This window comes from Halichondria panicea, chromosome 6 (genome assembly GCF_963675165.1).
Source record: "Halichondria panicea chromosome 6, odHalPani1.1, whole genome shotgun sequence".
Lineage (NCBI taxonomy): Eukaryota > Metazoa > Porifera > Demospongiae > Suberitida > Halichondriidae > Halichondria > Halichondria panicea.
Window position 1 is genome coordinate 1937804 of NC_087382.1, and position 21465 is coordinate 1959268.

The window sequence follows — 21465 nt, forward strand, 5'->3', positions numbered from 1 at the left end:
CAATTATCACTGTGACCATGTGGCTGGATGAGTCAATATAGCCAGCCCCACCCTCATATTATGCAGAGAGTACCAGCCCCACCCTCACATTATGCAGAGAGAACTTTGTACCCTATTGTCATGACAGTATAGTAAGCTAGCCAGGTGTATTAAATATAAAGTATCAACTTAGTGGAAGGGTAGTTCGTACGAACCCAACGAACTACCTCTGGATCCGCCACTGATGCTGTATATAGGCAACCTGGCTCGATACACTTCCAAACCAACTAAAGCTCACTGGACAGCACTGAAACGTGTGCTGCGTTATCTTAAAGGTGCGACACACTATGGTATTCTATACAGTCGGAACAAATCTACTATTTGTGTTGGATACTCTGATTCTGATTGGGCTGGAGATGTCAATGACAGAAAGTCCACATCTGGTTACCTGTTTCAAGTAAGTGGAGGAGCAGTTACATGGAAAAGCAACAAACAAAGCTGTGTTGCGCTCTCAACAGCCGAGGCTGAGTATGTAGCTCTCTCAAGTGCCGCACATGCAAGAGTCAGAAAAATTAAAATTGCTCAGAAAAATTATCGCCGAATTGGGGAGTCCTCAAACAACCCCAACTACGATTTATGAAGACAATCAGTTCGCTATTGCAATGACTAAAAACCCACAATTTCACGGGTGTACTAAACATATTGATATTAAATATCACTTTACTCGGGGAGCAAGTGAACAAAGAAAATATCGAACTTACATATTGTCCGACAGCTGAAATGGTGGCTGATATGTTTACAAAAGGACTGAGTCGTGAACTGTTCTGCAAATTGAGAAAAATGGCAGGAATTGTCGAACCACCCTGAACTAAGTCTATAATTGAGGAGGAGTGTTAGAATAATACTGTACACTTATGACTTAATCAAATTAGTGTTAGTTAGTTTTCATGGTTTGGTGTTATGGAATGTTTATTAGTTAATTTTCTAGCCTCTGTACAGTTTCCTGGAGCAAAGCCTCCCTTAGTCTTTTGTTTTGTAGACAATAGTTCTTTGTTGTGAAGAGGCCCTGCGTGTCTCTCTGTACCATACCCTGCATGCATATTCAGTTCTGTCAGTTAGTTTCCATGGTTTGGTGTTATGGAATGTTTATTATTATCTCTGTACAGTTTCCTGGAGCAAAGCCTCCCTTAGTCTTTTGTTTTGTAGACAATAGTTCTTTGTTGTGAAGAGGCCCTGCGCGTCTCTCTGTACCATACCCTGCATGCATATTCAGTTCTGTCAGTTGTCCTCGTTACTATCATTGTTATCTAATTGTGTTGTGAAGCTAAACTAATCTCAAAGATAGAGTAAGATCTACCAGGCCTCATACAAACGATCAAAACTCGATCAGAACTGTATAAAACCGTGCATGGCAAGGGCAAAAAAACCCTTTTACGGCTGAGTGAGCATAATTATAGATTTACTTGCGCATGCGCATGACTAGGGTAATAGTAACACTTTTACAGCCAAAATAATAATCAACACTAATCATCAACAGCCAAAATAATAATCAACACATAAAAATAATCATCAACACTTCATAATTTTCCACTTTTACAGCCAAAATAATAATCAACACTAATCATCAACAGCCAAAATAATAATCAACACATAAAAATAATCATCAACACTTCATAATTTTCCACATCCAGGTGCTGGAATACCTCTTTGGATACTCACCTCAAAGAAATGGGTTTTATCCAATCCACGAGTGACCCCTGCATATACATGGATGCAGGCGGAGATGTTTTCTTCATTGGCGTCTATGTGGACGACATTGTTTTGGCAGGACGATCCGATGAAAGAATCAAAGATGTAAAGGATGCAATCGCCAAGAAATTTGAAATCAAAGACATGGGACAACTTCACTATTTTCTGGGCATGACTGTTATACAAAATGAGACAAAAAACTCTGTCTGGATTGGTCAGCCAACCTATACCGAAAAATTTTTAGAGAAGTTTGGAATGCAGGACTGTAACCCTGTTGGCACTCCAGTAGATGTCAGCTCAAAGTTGTTAGCAGCATCAAGTGAAGACGAAGGTATTGATCAACAATTGTACCAGTCTGTAGTTGGAAGCCTAATGTATCTATCTGTGAGTACAAGGCCGGATATAACGTACGCTGTAGGCAACCTGGCTCGATACACTTCCAAACCAACTAAAGCTCACTGGACAGCACTGAAACGTGTGCTGCGTTATCTTAAAGGTGCGACACACTATGGTATTCTATACAGTCGGAACGAATCTACTATTTGTGTTGGATACTCTGATTCTGATTGGACTGGAGATGTCAATGACAGAAAGTCCACATCTGGTTACCTGTTTCAAGTAAGTGGAGGAGCAGTTACATGGAAAAGCAACAAACAAAGCTGTGTTGCGCTCTCAACAGCCGAGGCCGAGTATGTAGCTCTCTCAAGTGCCGCACATGCAAGAGTCAGTGTTGCTCAGAAAAATTATCGCCGAATTGGGGAGTCCTCAAACAACCCCAACTACGATTTATGAAGACAATCAGTCCGCTATTGCAATGACTAAAAACCCACAATTTCACGGGCGTACTAAACATATTGATATTAAATATCACTTTACTCGGGAGCAAGTGAACAAAGGAAATATCGAACTTACATATTGTCCGACAGCTGAAATGGTGGCTGATATGTTTACAAAAGGACTGAGTCGTGAACTGTTCTGCAAATTGAGAAAAATGGCAGGAATTGTCGAACCACCCTGAACTAAGTCTATAATTGAGGAGGAGTGTTAGAATAATACTGTACACTTATGACTTAATCAGATTAGTGTAGAGTTAGTTTCCATGGTTTGGTGTTATGGAATGTTTATTAGTTAATTATCTCTGTACAGTTTCCTGGAGTAAAGCCTCCCTTAGTCTTTTGTTTTGTAGACAATAGTTCTTTGTTGTGAAGAGGCCCTGCGCGTCTCTCTGTACCATACCCTGCATGCATGTTCAGTTCTGTCAGTTGTCCTCGTTACTATCATTGTTATCTAATTGTGTTGTGAAGCTAAACTAATCTCAAAGATACACGCTGTACCGCTGGTGCTTGTTAAACACTCTCATCAACATAATAGACCACAGATTGCAGGATTCTCTGCACTAAAGATTGTCTGCCATACTACTGAAGGGGGTTGAAAAATTGTTTATTGAGTTGCACATGCCCATTAGCTCAGAATACGCCCACACTCACAGCAGCAAAATTAATCTGTACATCCAACATGACTAGAAGCCTACAGAAACTCTTACTTGCACTTCATTGATCCTTGAGCAGCATTGATAATGGGTTCTAGCCTCGATCCCAGGCCGCATTGAAGATCAACTGTTTGCGCATGCGCCACATGATCCCCAGAAACTGGGAACTTTGGATATCACGTATTATTATGCTCAGTAAAACCAATGGCTCTTTTTTTTTACCCTCTTTAATTAGCTATGACTTTTCACTATAACACATTTTTTAAAGGTCTTTATACAATGAGGCAACGCTGGTGCTGATGCCCGGTGGAGGTGTCAAGCTAGCAATAGCTTTTATACACACGTTATAATTATCATGAACAAACATTAATTTTGCATGCAGAGAAATTCAAAGAGTAGGTAATGATCGACCATGATTGTTGTTAAAAATGTGTGTTGTGTGTACGTGTGTGTGTGTGTGTCGTCTGCTGATATGTGACACAAATTTTCTGGCTGTTTGTTGACGAAGATTTAATCTTCCAAATTGAAAGCACTACTCTATCAGCATTTACCCAGAACATGAGAAAATTGTGCACTTCCACAACATTACTTTTACTGAGGCTTTTATTTACAAATTGTTATTGTAGCTGGTCCTGATATATGCCCAGTTGATAGTGTTGTCATTTTGTGGTTGTCTGGTTGTCTGCCGTGTTGGCATAATACAGTGTACATTGTGCAAAATATTACCTGTGTGTGTGTGTCCAGAATACCGGCTGCCCATGTGTGATGTGCTGGAGTACTTATGGACTATACCATCGTACAGACCAAGCACTGACAAGCTGTGTCAAGAGAGGAATACATTAAGGTTGCGGTAAACAGTTTGCTCATGAATAATTCATGATTTTCTTATAATGATTTTTGTGAAACTATAAATGCCATGATATATAAAAATTTGAAGCACACACATGATAAATATATCGGTGTATCATCCTGTATGACAAGTATCAGTCTTCAAAACATTTTCCAGTGGAAGCTCTGAGCGATCATCAAGTTACTAGAAACAACACAAAACTAGTAGTCATTTTAAACTTCCAAAAACACTTCTAGCTCTGTGTTCTTGGTCTTATATGATGCTTCTTACCATTCTGGAGGGCGTGTAGAAGCGTTTTTTTCTTTCTAGGCCAACAAACTCTCACAAAATAATAATATGTAGACTAACTCCACTTAAAATGGCGGCCAGAGCCAAGGAAAACAGCCTCTTGTGAGCTTTCAGTAGCCTTTTTTCGAAATATCTCTTCTACACGCCCTTGGACTGCATTAATTTTAAAGACTACTTCAAACAGAACAAGGGTAACCTCAGATCCAACTCTCACAATCTTTTTATTCCTCAATCAAGTATCAATGCCTTCAGATACTCCTACTTTGTTAATGCCACCCATGTATGGAATAAGTTACCATTTTCAGTTGTACAATCACAAGGACCTAGCTTTAAACAAAATTTATTAAGTCATTTGTCAATAGGTTCTTTTAATTACAGTACTTAAAACTTCTCTTAATTATTTCCGTTTGTTTTGTTCGTTGTGTGTGTGTATATGTTATGGGAAGCACCTAGAATAGGACTACCTTTTGTGTAACCCTTTCCATGTATGTACGTATACATGCATGGATAAAATTATTTGAATTCAATTCAATTCAATATTCACGCCCTGCATATAGTGAAGCTACAGTAGACTGTACCTAAGCTTTATAGTAAAAATGTCTATTCGAGCCATAAAATAACTACTGCGTTTCAGCTGGACTTCCAGCTCATTCTAGCTGGAAAAGATCACTAGATCTAGCTCATGAATAATTAATGAGCAAACGGTTGACCGTAACCTTAATTGCTATCACACACAATCATATTAATACGCTGCCCTACACACAATATCACATTAATGCACTAATTCTACAATTAAGTCCTATCATGGGTGAGGCATGCAGCATGCAGTGTTTCTAATCTCATACATTAATTCTATACATCTTATACACGTAAAACTGTAACTTACGTATATGTACACATGTTAAAAATTGACTTACCATCATAATTCCTTTTCAACCCCCCCCCCCCAACACACCACATGCACACACTCCTCACATTCCACCCACTCCCCACCCACTCACACGAGCTACTGGGCACAACACCCATCTTTCTGAGCCGGGTTCCTCAACATGATCATCAACGATGTCACAGTGCAGCTGGACGAGGGACTAGCTAGAGGTGTGGTTAGGTTGCTATGGTCGCACTTACTTGCATACTTGAGTATTGCCCCCCTCCGTTTATAGAACTTGTCCAAGATCAAGAAAGGAGAGGATATGATCGAGTCAGAGGAATATGACACACTCAGTGCAGAAGAGAAGAAACAGGTAAACATTGCATGCATACATAATAATATATATACATGCACCTCCTCTATCTCATGTAATTAAGAGTTTTGTCTTATGGGGTATGCTATCGAGCTTATAGAGTGGGGCCAGGAAGTGTCTTGGTTTTTCTAGTTACATTTAATTATTGAAACATTGCTGAATGTCCTAGCTGGCTTGTCTATGCATGAAAGGCCTTATGATATCTTGTCCCTATATCTTTCAATCTGTTAGCATCAACACACACACACACACACACACACACACACACACACACACACACACACACACATACACACACCCACACATCCACACCCACACCCCACATACAGCACGAGCAGCAGCTGACCGAGGCGAAGGCAATGGCACGGAACAGGAATCTGTTGGGTAGTCGCACTGTACACGCCCTCCAGTTCATCACCAAGGATACTCGTCAGGCATCTGTATCCCCCGTCCTATAGTGGAAAGGATGGCAGCCATGTTGAACTATGTACTCAGCAAGCTAGTGGGACCAAAGTCAAGAGAGCTGAAGGATGGGCTGTCACTTAGAATGATGATGCAATCAATCTACATGCAGCTGTAGACGGTGCAATTTTTTTACCTGTACAAGTACATGTCTAGTGAAATAGTATGGTGGTCAACTAGTTATGATAATTATTGCATCAAGCTATTATGCAATACAGTAACTCTGTGTCGGTGTGTTGTGGGCCCCACTTTGTCTGCTGCCATATAGTAGCGGTCACATGTGTTATCAACTTGGCCATCTCATTCCCCACAACAACATCCATTGAATACACTTTGAAGAAAGGAATTACACTGAACACTTTCCTAGAATACAAAGTCAATATCTCCCTTGGTAACCATAGCGCTGATACATTTTTGTTTATAGGCCCGAATAGTAGAATAACTTTCCCACTGGAGTGTGTTTAGCAGGAACTATATAATTATGTTCCTGGTAACTATAGATTGCAGATGTAATGTTGCTAGGTTTCGGTATCTATATGGTTACAGTGTGTCCCTGGGGCTTTGTTACACACATAGATACCTCATGCCATGTACTAACTAGTAGAAGATCAAATGTATAACGCCTGTCCTACTACAATATAAGGGAATTACATATCATTGTACAATGAAAACAAAGTCACTTTATCCCTTATTTACCTTGCTTATACGTAGGTCAAACCGTAGTAATAAGTATTACTAATGAATGATTTTCTTTATCAAACATCATACCCCCTCTCCCTCTCTCTTTAGGTGAAGGATTCTTCTGAATACAATTTTGAGCCTCGTGAGTTATAATCAGTGGAATCATTGGCATCTATCTGAACCTAGGTCGAGGGTCGAGAGGAGACCTTCTTTGCCGCGTTGCCTAGAGAGGCCGCTCGTTCTCAATGGACCTCTTCACTCAAGAGAGTACTGAGGTCAGTCAGTGCCTGAATGATTCCACTGTCTCAAATTAGCTCTGGCCTTATAAACTTGTATGCACATAAAATAATAGCGGTGCCTTATCATGGGTGAGGCATGCATGCAGTGTTTCTACATTAATTCTATACATCTTATACACGTAAAACTGTAACTTACGTATATGTACACATGTTAAAAATTGATTTACCATCATAATTCCTATTCAACTCCCCCCCAACACACACCACATGCACACACTCCTCACATTCCACCCACTCCCCACCCACTCACACGAGCTACTGGGCACAACACCCATCTTTCTGAGCCGGGTTCCTCAACATGATCATCAACGATGTCACAGTGCAGCTGGACGAGGGACTAGCTAGAGGTATGGTTAGGTTGCTATGGTCGCACTTACTTGCATACTTGAGTATTGCCCCCCCTCCGTTTATAGAATTTGTCCAAGATCAAGAAAGGAGAGGATATGATCGAGTCAGAGGAATATGACACACTCAGTGCAGACGAGAAGAAACAGGTAAACATTGCATACATATATATATATATATACATGCACCTCCTCTATCTCATGTAATTAAGAGTTTTGTCCTATGGGGTATGCTATCGAGCTTATAGAGTGGGGCCAGGAAGTGTCTTGGTTTTTCTAGTTACATTAAATTATTGAAACATTGCTGAATGTCCTAGCTGGCTTGTCTATGCATGAAAGGCCTTATGATATCTTGTCCCTATCTTTCAATCTGTTAGCATCAACACACACACACACACGCACACACACACACACACACACACACACACACACACACACACACACACACACACACACACACACACACACACACACACACACACACATCCACACCCACACATCCACACCCACCCCACACACCCCACACACCCCACGAGCAGCAGCTGACCGAGGCGAAGGCGATGGCACGGAACAGGAATCTGTTGGGTAGTCGCACTGTACACGCCCTCCAGTTCATCACCAAGGATACTCGTCAGGCATCTGTATCCCCCGTCCTATAGTGGAAAGGATGGCAGCCATGTTGAACTATGTACTCAGCAAGCTAGTGGGACCAAAGTCAAGAGAGCTGAAGGATGGGCTGTCACTTAGAATGATGATGCAATCAATCTACATGCAGCTGTAGATGGTGCAATTTTTTTACCTGTACAAGTACATGTCTAGTGAAATAGTATGGTGGTCAACTAGTTATGATAATTATTGCATCAAGCTATTATGCACAATACAGTAACTCTGTGTCGGTGTGTTGTGGGCCCCACTTTGTCTGCTGCCATATAGTAGCGGTCACATGTGTTATCAACTTGGCCATCTCATTCCCCACAACAACATCCATTGAATACACTTTGAAGAAAGGAATTACACTGAACACTTTCCTAGAATACAAAGTCAATATCTCCCTTGGTAACCATAGCGCTGATACATTTTTGTTTATAGGCCCGAATAGTAGAATAACTTTCCCACTGGAGTGTGTTTAGCAGGAACTATATAATTATGTTCCTGGTAACTATAGATTGCAGATGTAATGTTGCTAGGTTTCGGTATCTATATGGTTACAGTGTGTCCCTGGGGCTTTGTTACACACATAGATACCTCATGCCCATGTACTAACTATTAGAAGATCAAATGTGTAATGCCCGTCCTACTACAATATAAGGGAATTACATATCATTGTACAATGAAAACAAAGTCACTTTATACCTTATTTACCTTGCTTATACGTAGGTCAAACCATAGTAATAAGTATTACTAATGAATGATTTTCTTTATCAAACATCATACCCCCTCTCCCTCTCTCTTTAGGTGAAGGATTCTTCTGAATACAATTTTGAGCCTCGTGAGTTATAGTCAGTGGAATCATTGACATCTATCTGAACCTGGGTCGAGGGTCGAGAGGAGATCTTCTTTGCCGTGTTGCCTAGAGACGGCCGCTCGTTCTCAATGGACCTCTTCACTCAAGAGAGTACTGAGGTCAGTCAGTGCCTGAATGATACCACTGTCTCAAATTAGCTCTGGCCTTATATAAACTTGTATGCACATAAAATATAGCGGTGCCTTATCATGGTAGATGTTTCCCACCCTGGCTACAATTTTCTATTTAGAGCAATTCTTGGTAGATTGTTATTGAAGTAATGCGTTTCATGTATTGAGAACCACATCTGCATTCCGTAGTACACGCACATAGCTGTGCTATTACAGTATGTGTGAATGCGGTGTATACCGCTTATCAGATTCTATTGATGGACTGTTTTAAGGGAGTACATTTTATGGTAATTCTATATTTGTAAATGCTACCCCTGGATTATGATTGATACCCCCAATTTCCTGTCATATATGTTTGTCATTCATACGTTTGTGGCTCTCACATGACCATGTTAGATGGGCGTGACCGTCCCCAGCCATAAAATGGGGGGACGGGTTTCTAGCATTCGTTCTGCTGCAGAAAACATGCAGCACCAATCAGATTGCAGACTGCTTACGTAATGCACTTGAGCACCAATCAGATTGTATATCCCTTACGTAATGCATTTGTTGGCTTCCCAGCTCCTCCCCTTCCCTGCAGCCAAGCTGGGGCTCTGTGGTTAGAGGCACATATTAATGATATAAAAATTTGCCTGCCTAGGAAAGAGGCTATATATATAATTATACGTATTATGCTATCCAGGTATGTCTTATTACATATATGCCTTATACTATATAAGGTTGCTGAACAAGTCCAACAAGATATGCTTGAGTTCAGGCACTGGCTGAAAGGGTGAGGATCTGTCAGGAGAGACTGGAGAAGCAGGAACAAGCACTCGAGGATGTAAGTCATGTGATATACACCTGTGGTTTGTGCATGGTCACCCTCTATAAATACAGCCAGCTGTTTTCCCAGCAACGCATCACCTATTTAGGTTTTACAGCCACATTCACTGTGGTCATTTGTACTTCCTTTCTAGATCAGTGAATTCGATTACCCTTGCAATGATTGGCACAGTAAATTAAACTCTAACTCATATATTATACCCCCCCCCCCCCACCAGGCCCCTGAGGAGTTCATTGATCCACTGACACAAGAACTGATGAGTGATCCAGTTACACTCCCCATGTCAGGTTATGTCATGGACCGATCATCCATCATCAGGCACTTACTGAGGTGTGTGTTGTATATAATGTGTAATATAGCCATGTGGTTGCATGGTGCTAGTATAGCCAACATAAGTCATGTTCACTGCCAAAAGTCACTTGTGAAAAGGAAGTGTTTATAATACAGTTAAATCGTACCCTCACTCACCACCCCCCAGGCCCTCTCTCACGCACACACACACACACACACACCGTGACACACACACACACATCCGCACGCGCACGCGCACGCACACGCACACGCACACACCACACACGCACGCACGCACACACACACACCCACGCACACGCCCACGCCCACGCACGCACACGCCCACGCACGCACGCACGCACACACACACACACACACACACACACACCTACAGTGATCTAGCTGTCGGACCTGTTCAACAGAGCTCCACTGACAGCTGACATGTTAGTACAACCAAACAATGAAAAACAATGAACTGAAGCAAAGCATTGAAAACAGGACACATCAGAAACTTGCTAAGACTTCAAGAGTGACTGTGTATGTGTAGTATATTGTGTACTCTCAATTGTGACTGTACTGTCTTCTGTAAATTTCTGATAAATGTCAGGCTGATATTAATTTTGTTTCAATTATAGGCGTTGACACATGCATGTAGTTCATTTCTTACTGCATGGGAATTGTATAGTAACTATGGTATTGGTAACAAGACTCGATCTGTTTGCTTATGACATTCTGGTTTGTATTCACTAATGCTGACAAAGACATTTTTAACACTCAAAAATTGGTATTTAGCAAGTCATAATTATTTTTACAATATCAAAACAAGAGGGTGCTGATGCCGGTGGTCGTCACTGGAGGTGCAAAGCTACATAACATATACATAAAGCAACACACAATGACATCATAATTATCACTATCCATGCACTCCTAGATCCTGTTATTATATTCCAATGCATAATAAGACGTGCATGTGTATGGAAAGTGCATGTAATAAACAACAAGAATGAAAAATTAATTATTGAAATTATAACAGTTGGATGTGATTCCATAAGCCACACCACCAGCGACCACACACAGAGTTTATTAGGTGATTTTTTCTTTTATTTACTAGGGTACGTGATTAGTTTCTATAGTGAGACTAGTAGATCCTCTGCCTGATCGAAGGCAGCCTCGCTGTGCTGGGGGTCAAGGGTGAACCACAGCGCCACAGCACACCTCCTCCCACCTGTCACTGGTAGCACACCGTGCATGTTCTCCTTACCAGCAGAGAAGCCCACCAAGCGACCACACTCGGGCTTAACGAGTACCTGGAGTGTGTGTGTGTGTGGGGGGGAGGGGGCGTTAATTTAGGTGTTAATTTGTGTATTGTGTGTGTGTGTGGGTGTGTAGATCGGCCCCGGGATTATGCCATTATAGTGTGTACATGTCCGCAGTAGTACAGTAGAAACCAAATTAAGCTGGTTGGAGCTTAGCTTACCCAGCTCTACAGTATAATTATAGATAGAAGCGCTTTTTAACAAGGAATCCAATGGTACGTATATGAACCTTTGAATTTCAATAAAGTATAACAAAGTTATGACAACATTATGAAGGTCAACCTCAACACAAATAGACTTCAGTAACTCACACACACACACACACGCACACACACACACGCTAGTAACTCACGTCCGGGCTGAGGTCTTTGGTGGAGTGAGCGTAGAAGAATTCTCCTCCTTCAAAATCTTCCCCTCCATTCAAATAGAGCAAGGCACTACACAAAGGAACACAAAGGGACTGGTCAATTATAATTTCGAAGATATGGGCACGAAACCAATCATTGATCTAAACACGCCATCTTGTAGATCTAACAAAAGCTACTAAATGCATCTTTTAACTGTGAAATTGGACAATCCCCAACTATAGTTATGGGCAGTCAAAGATACTTCTGTAGCGTTTTAGCACTTTTCACATAATATTATTTTCTCCTACGTTTATACTGTTATATCTCTGCAGGGAAGGATCATGCACACCTGAAAACTATCTGCACAACTAGTTATTATACACATGCAGTGTTATGCTCTTTAAAAATGGAAGACTTTGGCCTATAAAAAGCAACATCAACTAGAGTGTGGCTGTCAATACCTATAATCCCTCCAAGTGTAGGCTGGGGCCACTTTGTTGCATTCTCCCGTCAGGTCGTCAAGGATACAGTTGTCAGAGTGGACCGGGTGACTTAGATCACGGCGACTTTCCTGCTTACCTAGCGGGTCGCCATGGAAACATGTGATTAACATAATAAATGTACACTATTTTATTACAACCTCATAATTATACAAATAGAAACAAACAATTTTTTCAAATACTTCTTTTGGCACGCACTTTATCCAAAGTTCAAAGGACACCCAAGGTTCAAAATGCAACCCACCCCCACACACACCTTCCTTTGATGTACGACACACGAGATGAGTATAAGAGAAGTAGAGAGGTGACTCCAACTTAAACACCTTGGCAACCATGTCTTTGCTCCACCTACTAGCATTGACGTACAGCCAGGAGAGGGACGGCTTTATCTCACCATACGATGATCTCTGTAAGTGGGTGGGGCTTATATAAGGGGGTGTGGCTTGCATATATACAACTATATATACACCCACATAGGAACAAGGGAAGGGTAGCCGAAATTATGGCCCAGCCAAATTAAAACACATCACTTCTCTCTCTCTGAGCTTTCAGAAGATCGTACATTGTTGAATTGCATGGGACAAAGTTATGGCTGTTGAAAAATGTTTTCAATGGTTTGGGGACTCTTTCAGCTGCCATAAATTGAATATTCCATGGATCCGATTTTTTATGATTTTCCGAAAGCTTAGAAAGAGACCTTTCAAATGGTGTCATCAAAATTTATATTTGAGAGATAAAATTATTTGTTAATTTGGACGTACCATGGATAATAATAGCCCATGGTCCAAGGCCGAAAAATGACAAATTATGGTCATTTAAACACACCATTTGAAAGGTCTCTTTCTAAGATTTCAGAAAATCATAAAAATTTTGGATCAACGATACTAAAGTTATGGCTGTTGAAAGATGTTCAACTACGATCTCCCTTGGCCCCGTTTAATAACGAGTCAGCACAGCACAGTACATGATGTAATGCACAAAGTGGTAGTGACCTCTGACCTTTGCTGCCTCCAGAAGGTGAAGGCCTTCAAATTTCTCGCTCTCTGTATGCGGAGATTTTCTTTCGTATCCATCACCCTCCTTGCCGTACTGTGTGTGTGTGTGTGTGTGTGTGTGTGTGTGTGTGTGTGTGTAACTGTATAAATGAAAGCACCGCGGGTGCTGATGCCTCAGTGGAGATGCCAAAAACTACATAACATAAAGCTACTAATACTGATGAAATTTTTATTTTGCTGCATGCAAACTCAAAGAGTGGGTAATGATCGACCATGATTGTTGTTAAAAACGATCAATGCCAAGAGTTCAAGTCTAAAATTAATGGCTGCCATCAGCAGAGCCTTGCAGCTCTCTTCCTCACTCTTGCAGCTACTAATAGCTAGCGTTCTAGTGTAGAGCTAACTACTAAGTAGAGTAGTAACACTCAGTAAAGTTTGGCTACGTGCTCTTCTGAAAAGGCTGCAATGGTATTCCAAGTAGGCATAACTCGAGAACATTGCAAATTGACGAATGAAAAAATGACTAGAAACCTATAGAAACTCTTACTTGCACTTCCTTGAGCAGCTGTAGCGGTCTACACACAGACAGACACACACACACACAACCGTATACCTCGCTTGCGCATGCGCACCGAGGCATAATTATAATACATGTGTGTGCGTATGTAACCATGGATACTATAGATACACTGTTGCCACTCACTGATGCTAGTTGAATGAGTTGGTCGCATTGTTGCTGACTCAGCAGTTTATCCACCATCATCCTCTCTATTCCATCGTAATCATCAGACGTCTGCACCACCACCGGCTGTGAGGGTGTGGAGTGGGTGGGTTAGAATTACGTACCACATAAACTATTACCCGAGGGACGTGGGCGGCCACGGGTGTAGTTGTACTTTGGTTTGTTTGTCTGTTAATTTGTGAATCTACTAGCTCACCTGGCTGCCACAGCACTGCGTTTACAGCATGGATAGCCTTCACACAATAAGTTATTAGTTTTAACAATGACGATAGATTTGATGTTAGACCTTTGTTGTCAAATAAAACGAGCAAAAGCTAAGAAGCTTGTGACTGTGTCTGCTTACCTGGATGCTCTAGCACTGCGTTTACAGCATGGATAGCCTCCACACAACAAGTCAGTACTTATTTTAAGAGTGGCAGCTTTCGGTGTTAAAGCTTCGTTGTCTAATAAAAGCGAGCAAAATTTAGCTTGAACAGAACTTGCACAGTATATACATGCGTTATTTATAACTGAAGTGATCCTGTACCAGGAACAATGGAACAGGGCCACTAAAGTAGAAAGCTAGAATAATAGCTCCTGCTGTTTAGCCATGTTAGCTGACTCTGGGATCCTACTCCATGCAGAACCTGGAGCCATACTTCTCTGAGACTCCAGGCTTCTTTGACATAGCAAAGACTTTGCTGTGATTTTAATCCACAGTGCATATATCTACAGTACCACTACTTGTTCTCAAATGTTTCAGCATGCCTCCAGTCTGGTTTAGTTTTATTGCTCCTGAGTTGCTGTGCTAGACAACTCAGTCATACATCACTACACGCACTGCATTATATCACTCTTCTATAATCATGTCACCAGCCGAGGGTTTGCACTTTAGTGCTCTAGTCAGACATTTTATAAAATTTTATTCAGCTCAAACTGTTTTCTAAAAGAGCAATTTTCAAATACAGAGGACACTCTCATGTATACATGTATAGTGCTAGAATTATGTAAACAGTGAAAATTAGGAGCAATGTTAAATAATTTACTGCATGACATTTCGAGGGCTGAAAGACTAGCTATTAAAATGATGTAATTGCGTATGATGTAATTGCGTCGCTAAAATGCTCCAGCTGTTAAAACGTCTCGTATTTGAGGGCGGCTATTTATAGAGGACCCACCTCAGGTTGTTCCTCCTTGTCAGACATGGTTGAGGAGGTGTCCATGAGCAGCACAGGGTATCTCTGATAGTCCATCTCAAGCTATGAGTATGGAGGAAGGTGATAGTCATTCAATACTGTACACACACACACACACACACACCCCACACCCACCACACACCCCCCCGCGCGCGCGCACACACACACACACACACACACACACACACACACACACACACCAAGGCAGGGTCCACCCCCTCACTCTCCACAATCCACTCTCCTGTCTTTGAATCTCGGATCACATGACCAGACTGGTTGTCAAGGAAACTACGATAATTCTCAACAGACTCCACCTTGAGCACCTCCAGTAGAACACCCTGTGCACGAGAAATATATCACTGGATCAAAAATATCCCTAAACAATTTTTTAGGTTGTTTCTCTTGGGATGGTCAAAACTAAGCAATGCATTCTGTAGCTTAGAGAAAGCTCTATATAGCACATGACTTGCTTAGATCATAAAAGGAAAGACTAGCCTTAATTGCAATGATAGGTAATACAGTTACTGGAGATTGCAGAACTTTGCAACACATGAATAGAAGTGTGTTGAGCACTGTGTGGTTCCTTATAATTATGGGAAATGCTCATACATTAAAACAGACCACCACAAAATCCATATAAGGAACGCTCTACGCTTTTACTGGTGTGTTGCAAAGATTCTGCAAACTCCAGTACACTAGCACAACAAACAAACATTATAATTATAGGGATTAATCAAAATCCATTAAAACGAAGGCTATAATTAATTATGCGTATTTTCTCACACAGAAGCACTTATAACATTCTATCTTAATTACAACACTTGCTTAGCAACAAGCCCCGCCCACCTCGTCAAGCACTTGCTCCTCCAAACGCACGTCCTCCGTCTCTCTAAAGAACTTGCTCACACTGAGAGTGTCCTCTGACCCCGGGTCTAGACGCACCATCGCAGCGGCAGCTTGTACCGCCTTGTCCGTGTCATTCACTGGAGGGAAGGAGTTGTGTTATATACAAGTACCCTCGAAATAACGACATACGATAAACCAGCCTCTAGCCCGTTTTTTTCTCTAATTGAATGCTAGGTCAAAAAGTCGAACCCTTCTGTTTTAAGAAAAATTGGCCCTCGAACGAGGCTAGCATAAACATAATTATATAATACTACTGTACAAATAATTATACTGTATAGAGTACAGAGATAAATATACCAACGTATATAGATATATAATTATAGTATCAGAATTTTGAAGTAGAGGGGGGAAATAACTAGAACATTAATATTTTGCTAAAAAAAGGTCAACTGTTATTTCAATACTCTGTTAGTATGTAAAATTGCCAGCTATATATGGACACTCAGTCATATCATAGATAGAGTAGAGAGGGATTGGAAACGGAAGTGACTCACGTGATGTTTTACAATGAAGTCTACGTAGTGGCTTTGGGACCATCCGTGTATCTCCTCATAACTCCCGCAAAAGCCCGGGAAACTTATTGTGTCCAAAGCATACATCTCAGAGCTACCCCCATTACTGAATCACATGCCCCCTGATAGTAGGTATCAATTGGAAACAAAGAAAATATAATCTTGATTGTCGTAAAGTAGCTAGAGGTACAAAGAGCGCTTTTTCATGCTTGTGTTCCTATAGTACCTTTGATATAGCTAAGGCTTTGTAACTAAATAGTGTCCTGTGTCCCAAATGGCCTCAAGTATTAGAGAAAGTTGATGTTTAGCAGCAGAACTGCTCGTGGACTTCTTTACAGAGAGCAAAACAATTCTCATGAATTACCCTCGTGTTAAAAAGTAAGCCTAGATTAAAACCGCGGAGATACACAGATGGTACTTCGAGGGTACTTCCGTTTCCAATCCCTCTTCTACTCTATCTATGGTCATATACAGGGGGGATATCCCTCAGGCTCTTCCCCCCCTGTATGACACCCTGCTATGAATATCATTTGGTATTGAAGTTGAACATTCTACAATATTACAGATTCGAGCACACACCTACTACAATGCTTACTGTTGTAGTAGCCGTACTGCAAATAGTTGAAGAAGCTTGCAAAGAAGTGACCAGCGACGTGCAATCTGAACTGTCCGAGCGTGTGCGGACATTTTGCCTGACAACTGACCACAATTAAATGTAGCTGACTCAGCATCTGTGTGTGAGGGTTGCTATAGTTACAATAACAGAAACGAACATACTGGTTACATAGAATGAATATTTGTATATTTTTAAACTGCAACAAGTTCACTGTTCTAGTGCTATTACAACGAATAATCATCGTTCTAAATCTTCAGTGAAACATAATATTACTGGGACAGTTACTTGCTTAGTAGCAAACTATTACAATTACATATTTTTTATTTAAACACGCACACCGTTTGTAAGGTCATCCCAAGAACTTTTGATTAGATTTGAAATTGAACGATCTGAACACAAATTACGAACTCTCAAAGATAGCTTCCAATAATAATATAGACTTGTTATTGACCCCCCCCCTCTGGCTTACCTGGGATAGGCCGAGAGTGGGTGTGGTCTTCTTGAGGGGGCTGGTGCAATCACTCCGACAGTCCTCCAGTGAACGATACAACTCGAGCAATGCCTTCTCCATCCACTCAACCATTTCAGACGAATTTTCCGCGTAATAGGCATCATCACCATTCATAAAATACTCCCTCTAAATAGATAAAAGTAATGTTTAAGTTCTCGTAATGAACGCTCCTACATGTAACTATATACTAATTATATATTGTTACTGATAAAATACTCCCTAGAAAAAATTAGTTGAATTAACTCCTATACTGCATTACTAGCAAGCACCAAACATAATCATGCGAATTTTGCGAGTGTTGATTGCTAAAATCTAAAAAATTTATACTGTACGAAATAACAATCCTTAATAGCCAGAACACAAGAGTTAGATAGCTGGCAAAGTGTCCAATGCTAGATCAGTAAGACCACTCTTTCGAACTCTTAAGTTAATCGCCATGGTTACTTTTGATGTGGTTTGAATGGTCCTTTGATATAGTGGTGTTAAATATTTACAAATCAAAGTCGATATTATGATGTAATTGTCTAGTCACAAACAACTGGGCGGTGGGTGTGGCCATGATGCAGGGTGACAGGTGAGAACAGAGGAGGTACACCGTGCCTCGATTAGTGCTAACTGCCTATGTAATAACCTTGAGTGTATAATCATAGATAGAAGAGAAAGGGATTGGCAACGGAGTGCACTTCCGGTACCATCCGTGTTTCGCCTCGAGGCTTACTTCCAACGTGGGAGTCTAAACATGAATAATTCATGAGAATTGTTTTTGCCGTCTGTAAAAAAAGTCTACAAGCAGTTCTACTGCTAAACATCAACTTCACCTCATTTGTGTGGCGATTTGGAGCACACTACTTAGTAACACAACCTTAGCTATATCATAGTTGCTATACACAAACATGAAAGAGCCTCTGACAGAGGCTCTGTGTACCTCCAGCTACTTCACGAAAATCAAGATTATCATTTCTAAATGATACCTACCATCAGGGGGCATGTGTTTAAGTGTTGGAGGGGTCTTTGAGAAGTAGGCAATAAGTTTCCCGGGTTTTCGCGGGAGTTTTAGGGCGAACACGGATGGTTTCAGGCCCATCTGTGTACATTCAATGTAAAAACATCACGTGAACTGCCCCCGTTGCCAATCCCTTTCTCTTCTATCTATGGTATAATCAGGCATAATTACGCAGCTCATTGCAGAGACACACACACACCTCCTCTGAGGTGACAACAGATTTCCAGATTTTGTTTGTTTATTGCAATCAGGCCTCCAATTTAGCCTAGACACAAGTGTATCCAGGCTACTAGCAAGGGGGAGGGCCTTCCAGAAAGATCACACACTATTACATTATATAATTATGTATGTACTTATCTACAGTATGTCATGCCTTTTATAGGCAAGGTTCTCATGAGATGTTTGTGGGATGGGAAGTATGTCTGTGAATATCGTTAATGCTAGCATTCCATGAAAGAAAGACGTGAAAAAATGAGGTGGATAATGGCCAAATGTGTGTTTTAGTTGATGACAGCAGCTTATAGCCTCGAATATGTTAAGTACACAAAATCCATATAAGGAACATGTAATACTCTACGCTTTTAAAGATTCTGCAACTAGAGTATATATAAATGGAGGATAAGAAGTGCTCACGTATTTAAAGGTTGTGTTGGGTACAAGATCCGATTCTGTCACATCCTTCAGTGCTTTATAGTATTCAAAGTTGCTTCTTGAGTGATGGTCGTGCGGGTTATGGTAGTGGTACTGAGCAAAAGTTTGAGCTGCCTCTTTATTCAGGCCTTCCTGTATGTATGTAGGGGAAGAGGTTATAACAATGGTGAGGTCAATAGTGATAGCATTGTAGGTGGTCTCAATAGAGAGGTGGTCTCTTTAGGGAGGTCAATAGTGATAGCATTGTAGGGGCAGTACTGAGGGATGGGCCCACACTGGTCGGTAGTGGTGGTTGGTACTAACCCAGAAGAGATACGACATGAGTTGAGCGTGGGCGGATAATTAGACACCCATCTCAACTCTATTTCAGAGGGTACACGTATTTGCTAGATTGAGGCACGGTGTCGTACTCCTCTGGTACTAACAACCCATAGACAAAAAACAACCACAGCTGGCCTACATCAGACAATGTGTTGAATTTTGATATTGAAACTAGTCACACTTGGGCACAACCTCACTCACGTTATGCAAAGCCATCTGCAGATAATGAAGTCCTTCTCTCGTTTCAAGTTTCTTAAATATTTTCCGTGATACACCCCCTCTTGGTAGTAGCCCCGCCTCCTCCTCTGTACAGTGACGGACACAATGAGAGCGTTCCAATACAGAGCGGAAGAAATCAAGGTCCACCCACTGAGTGGTGACCTTTGACCTCTTTCGAGAGCAGAGAGAGTAACAGTGACGTCTCGCCTCTTCTAATTTAGAGAACTCTTCCAGCGATCGTCTGCAAACAGACATTTAAAATAGCTCTAGTGATATAATTTATGTAGAGGCTGTAGCTATGATCACACCAGTTGCTGTATGTTAATACCATCTTGGTACCTCATATGTTTGATAGTGTTTTTCCAATCTTGCTGCTTGTATGCGTCAGTTCCCTGCAAATACTGCTGCTCATAACTGGGCTCTTGACTGGAGGCTGCATAAGACAGTGCTGCCAGGCACAGGAACACAAACACTCGCATCTTCAGTAGCTGCACAATCTGTTCACACTAGACAACTTCACACTAGACAAAGGCTTTTGTTTGTTATTATGCTCCACGTGGGTGAAACACCGCGGCTTGATATCGAGACCCCACAAACTACGATATCCTCGTAATAAAAACACCCCCGCAAATTGTAGATCAGGTGATCATCTTGTTGGGATGTGTGCATATGTGGTTCTGTTATATGCTCAAGCTGACATGCATGGGCTACTACATACATATAAAGTGAATCATAAACTAGATAGATGTTTGGCATTTGATGTCATACATTAGAACATAAGATATACTAAAACTGAGCAATGATGCCTATAAACGTTTATCTCAATGACATAATTATTACATGTCCTATAATTCTACTTCCTCTCCTACTTCCTGTTCTACTTCCTGTTTTACTTCCTGTTCTACTTCCTGTTCTACTTTCTGTCGCATTCTCTCCTCTCTTCTAGCTCAGCCTCAATTTGATGAATCATTGGCAATAAGTATTGCACATCCTGCAGATAACAGTACTAACACATAATAATATTATTATGGAGTCACATGCATGCACTACGGTACCGTATAGAGGGTAATTTTGTCGGGCAAAATATTTGTGGTTTTCGTAGTTGAAGGTCTGACCACGAACATATATATATCCACGAAATGTCTCAATACTGCTGAACCACGAATATTTTATCTCCCGAAAATTACCTGCTAGCTATACGGTATATATACTAGTAGAAGGAAAATTCACAAAATAGCCAATCTGCGAAAAATTAGAGCCTCGAAGATAACTACGGTTATATGCACTTACGGCTTCGGGTGTAGTCCACTCTTCCCTCGGCAACTCGCCGCCCTTCATTTTGAGATCTATGGCATGTGTGATTCGATATAGTCTCATGTATGCTTCTTTCTCCGGCAATTGACGGACTGCCTCAATCACCACTGGGTCCATCTCGTCATGAAGATCATCAGATAAGAGGCCTGCATGTACTATAGAAAGAGTACATCTCATTTTAAACTATACGAAAAGGTTCC

General features: G+C 41.1%; 2 protein-coding genes and 3 long non-coding RNA genes across 6 annotated transcripts; 3 read left to right on the forward strand and 2 right to left on the reverse strand.

The window, feature by feature from the left end:
* The first annotated feature begins 1746 nt into the window (after positions 1-1746).
* LOC135337188 (uncharacterized) lies at positions 1747-2520 on the forward strand. The gene has a single exon (XM_064533087.1). It carries the CDS (start codon positions 1747-1749, stop codon positions 2518-2520), a length of 774 nt encoding a protein of 257 aa, XP_064389157.1.
* Positions 2521-2637: 117 nt separating this feature from the next.
* Positions 2638-7963, reverse strand: LOC135337122 (uncharacterized). Its single transcript, XR_010395026.1, has 4 exons — positions 7419-7963; positions 5357-7366; positions 3944-4035; positions 2638-2703 (listed from the first exon to the last, which is right to left on the reverse strand). It is a non-coding gene; the product is annotated as an uncharacterized LOC135337122 (long non-coding RNA).
* On the forward strand, positions 7250-8063 carry LOC135337123 (uncharacterized). Its single transcript, XR_010395027.1, has 3 exons — positions 7250-7388; positions 7455-7535; positions 7925-8063. It is a non-coding gene; the product is annotated as an uncharacterized LOC135337123 (long non-coding RNA).
* A 787-nt stretch (positions 8064-8850) lies between these two features.
* On the forward strand, positions 8851-10755 carry LOC135337121 (uncharacterized). 2 transcript variants are annotated; one of them, XR_010395025.1, is made up of 4 exons: positions 8851-9008; positions 9740-9843; positions 10064-10176; positions 10532-10755. It is a non-coding gene; the product is annotated as an uncharacterized LOC135337121 (long non-coding RNA). The 2 variants fall into 2 exon arrangements; XR_010395024.1 differs by lacking the exon at positions 8851-9008 and having other exon boundaries at positions 9638-9843.
* Positions 10756-11088: 333 nt separating this feature from the next.
* LOC135337120 (prolyl 3-hydroxylase 2-like) lies at positions 11089-20523 on the reverse strand. Its single transcript, XM_064533029.1, has 14 exons — positions 20291-20523; positions 19934-20192; positions 19394-19543; positions 17716-17883; positions 17226-17361; positions 16059-16195; positions 15413-15550; positions 15195-15275; positions 13999-14103; positions 13300-13389; positions 12557-12707; positions 12262-12379; positions 11806-11890; positions 11089-11444 (listed from the first exon to the last, which is right to left on the reverse strand). The coding sequence occupies exons 1-14, from the start codon at positions 20428-20430 to the stop codon at positions 11265-11267; spliced, it is 1938 nt and encodes a 645-aa protein (XP_064389099.1). The 5' UTR covers positions 20431-20523; the 3' UTR covers positions 11089-11264.
* Between the last annotated feature and the right edge of the window lie 942 nt (positions 20524-21465).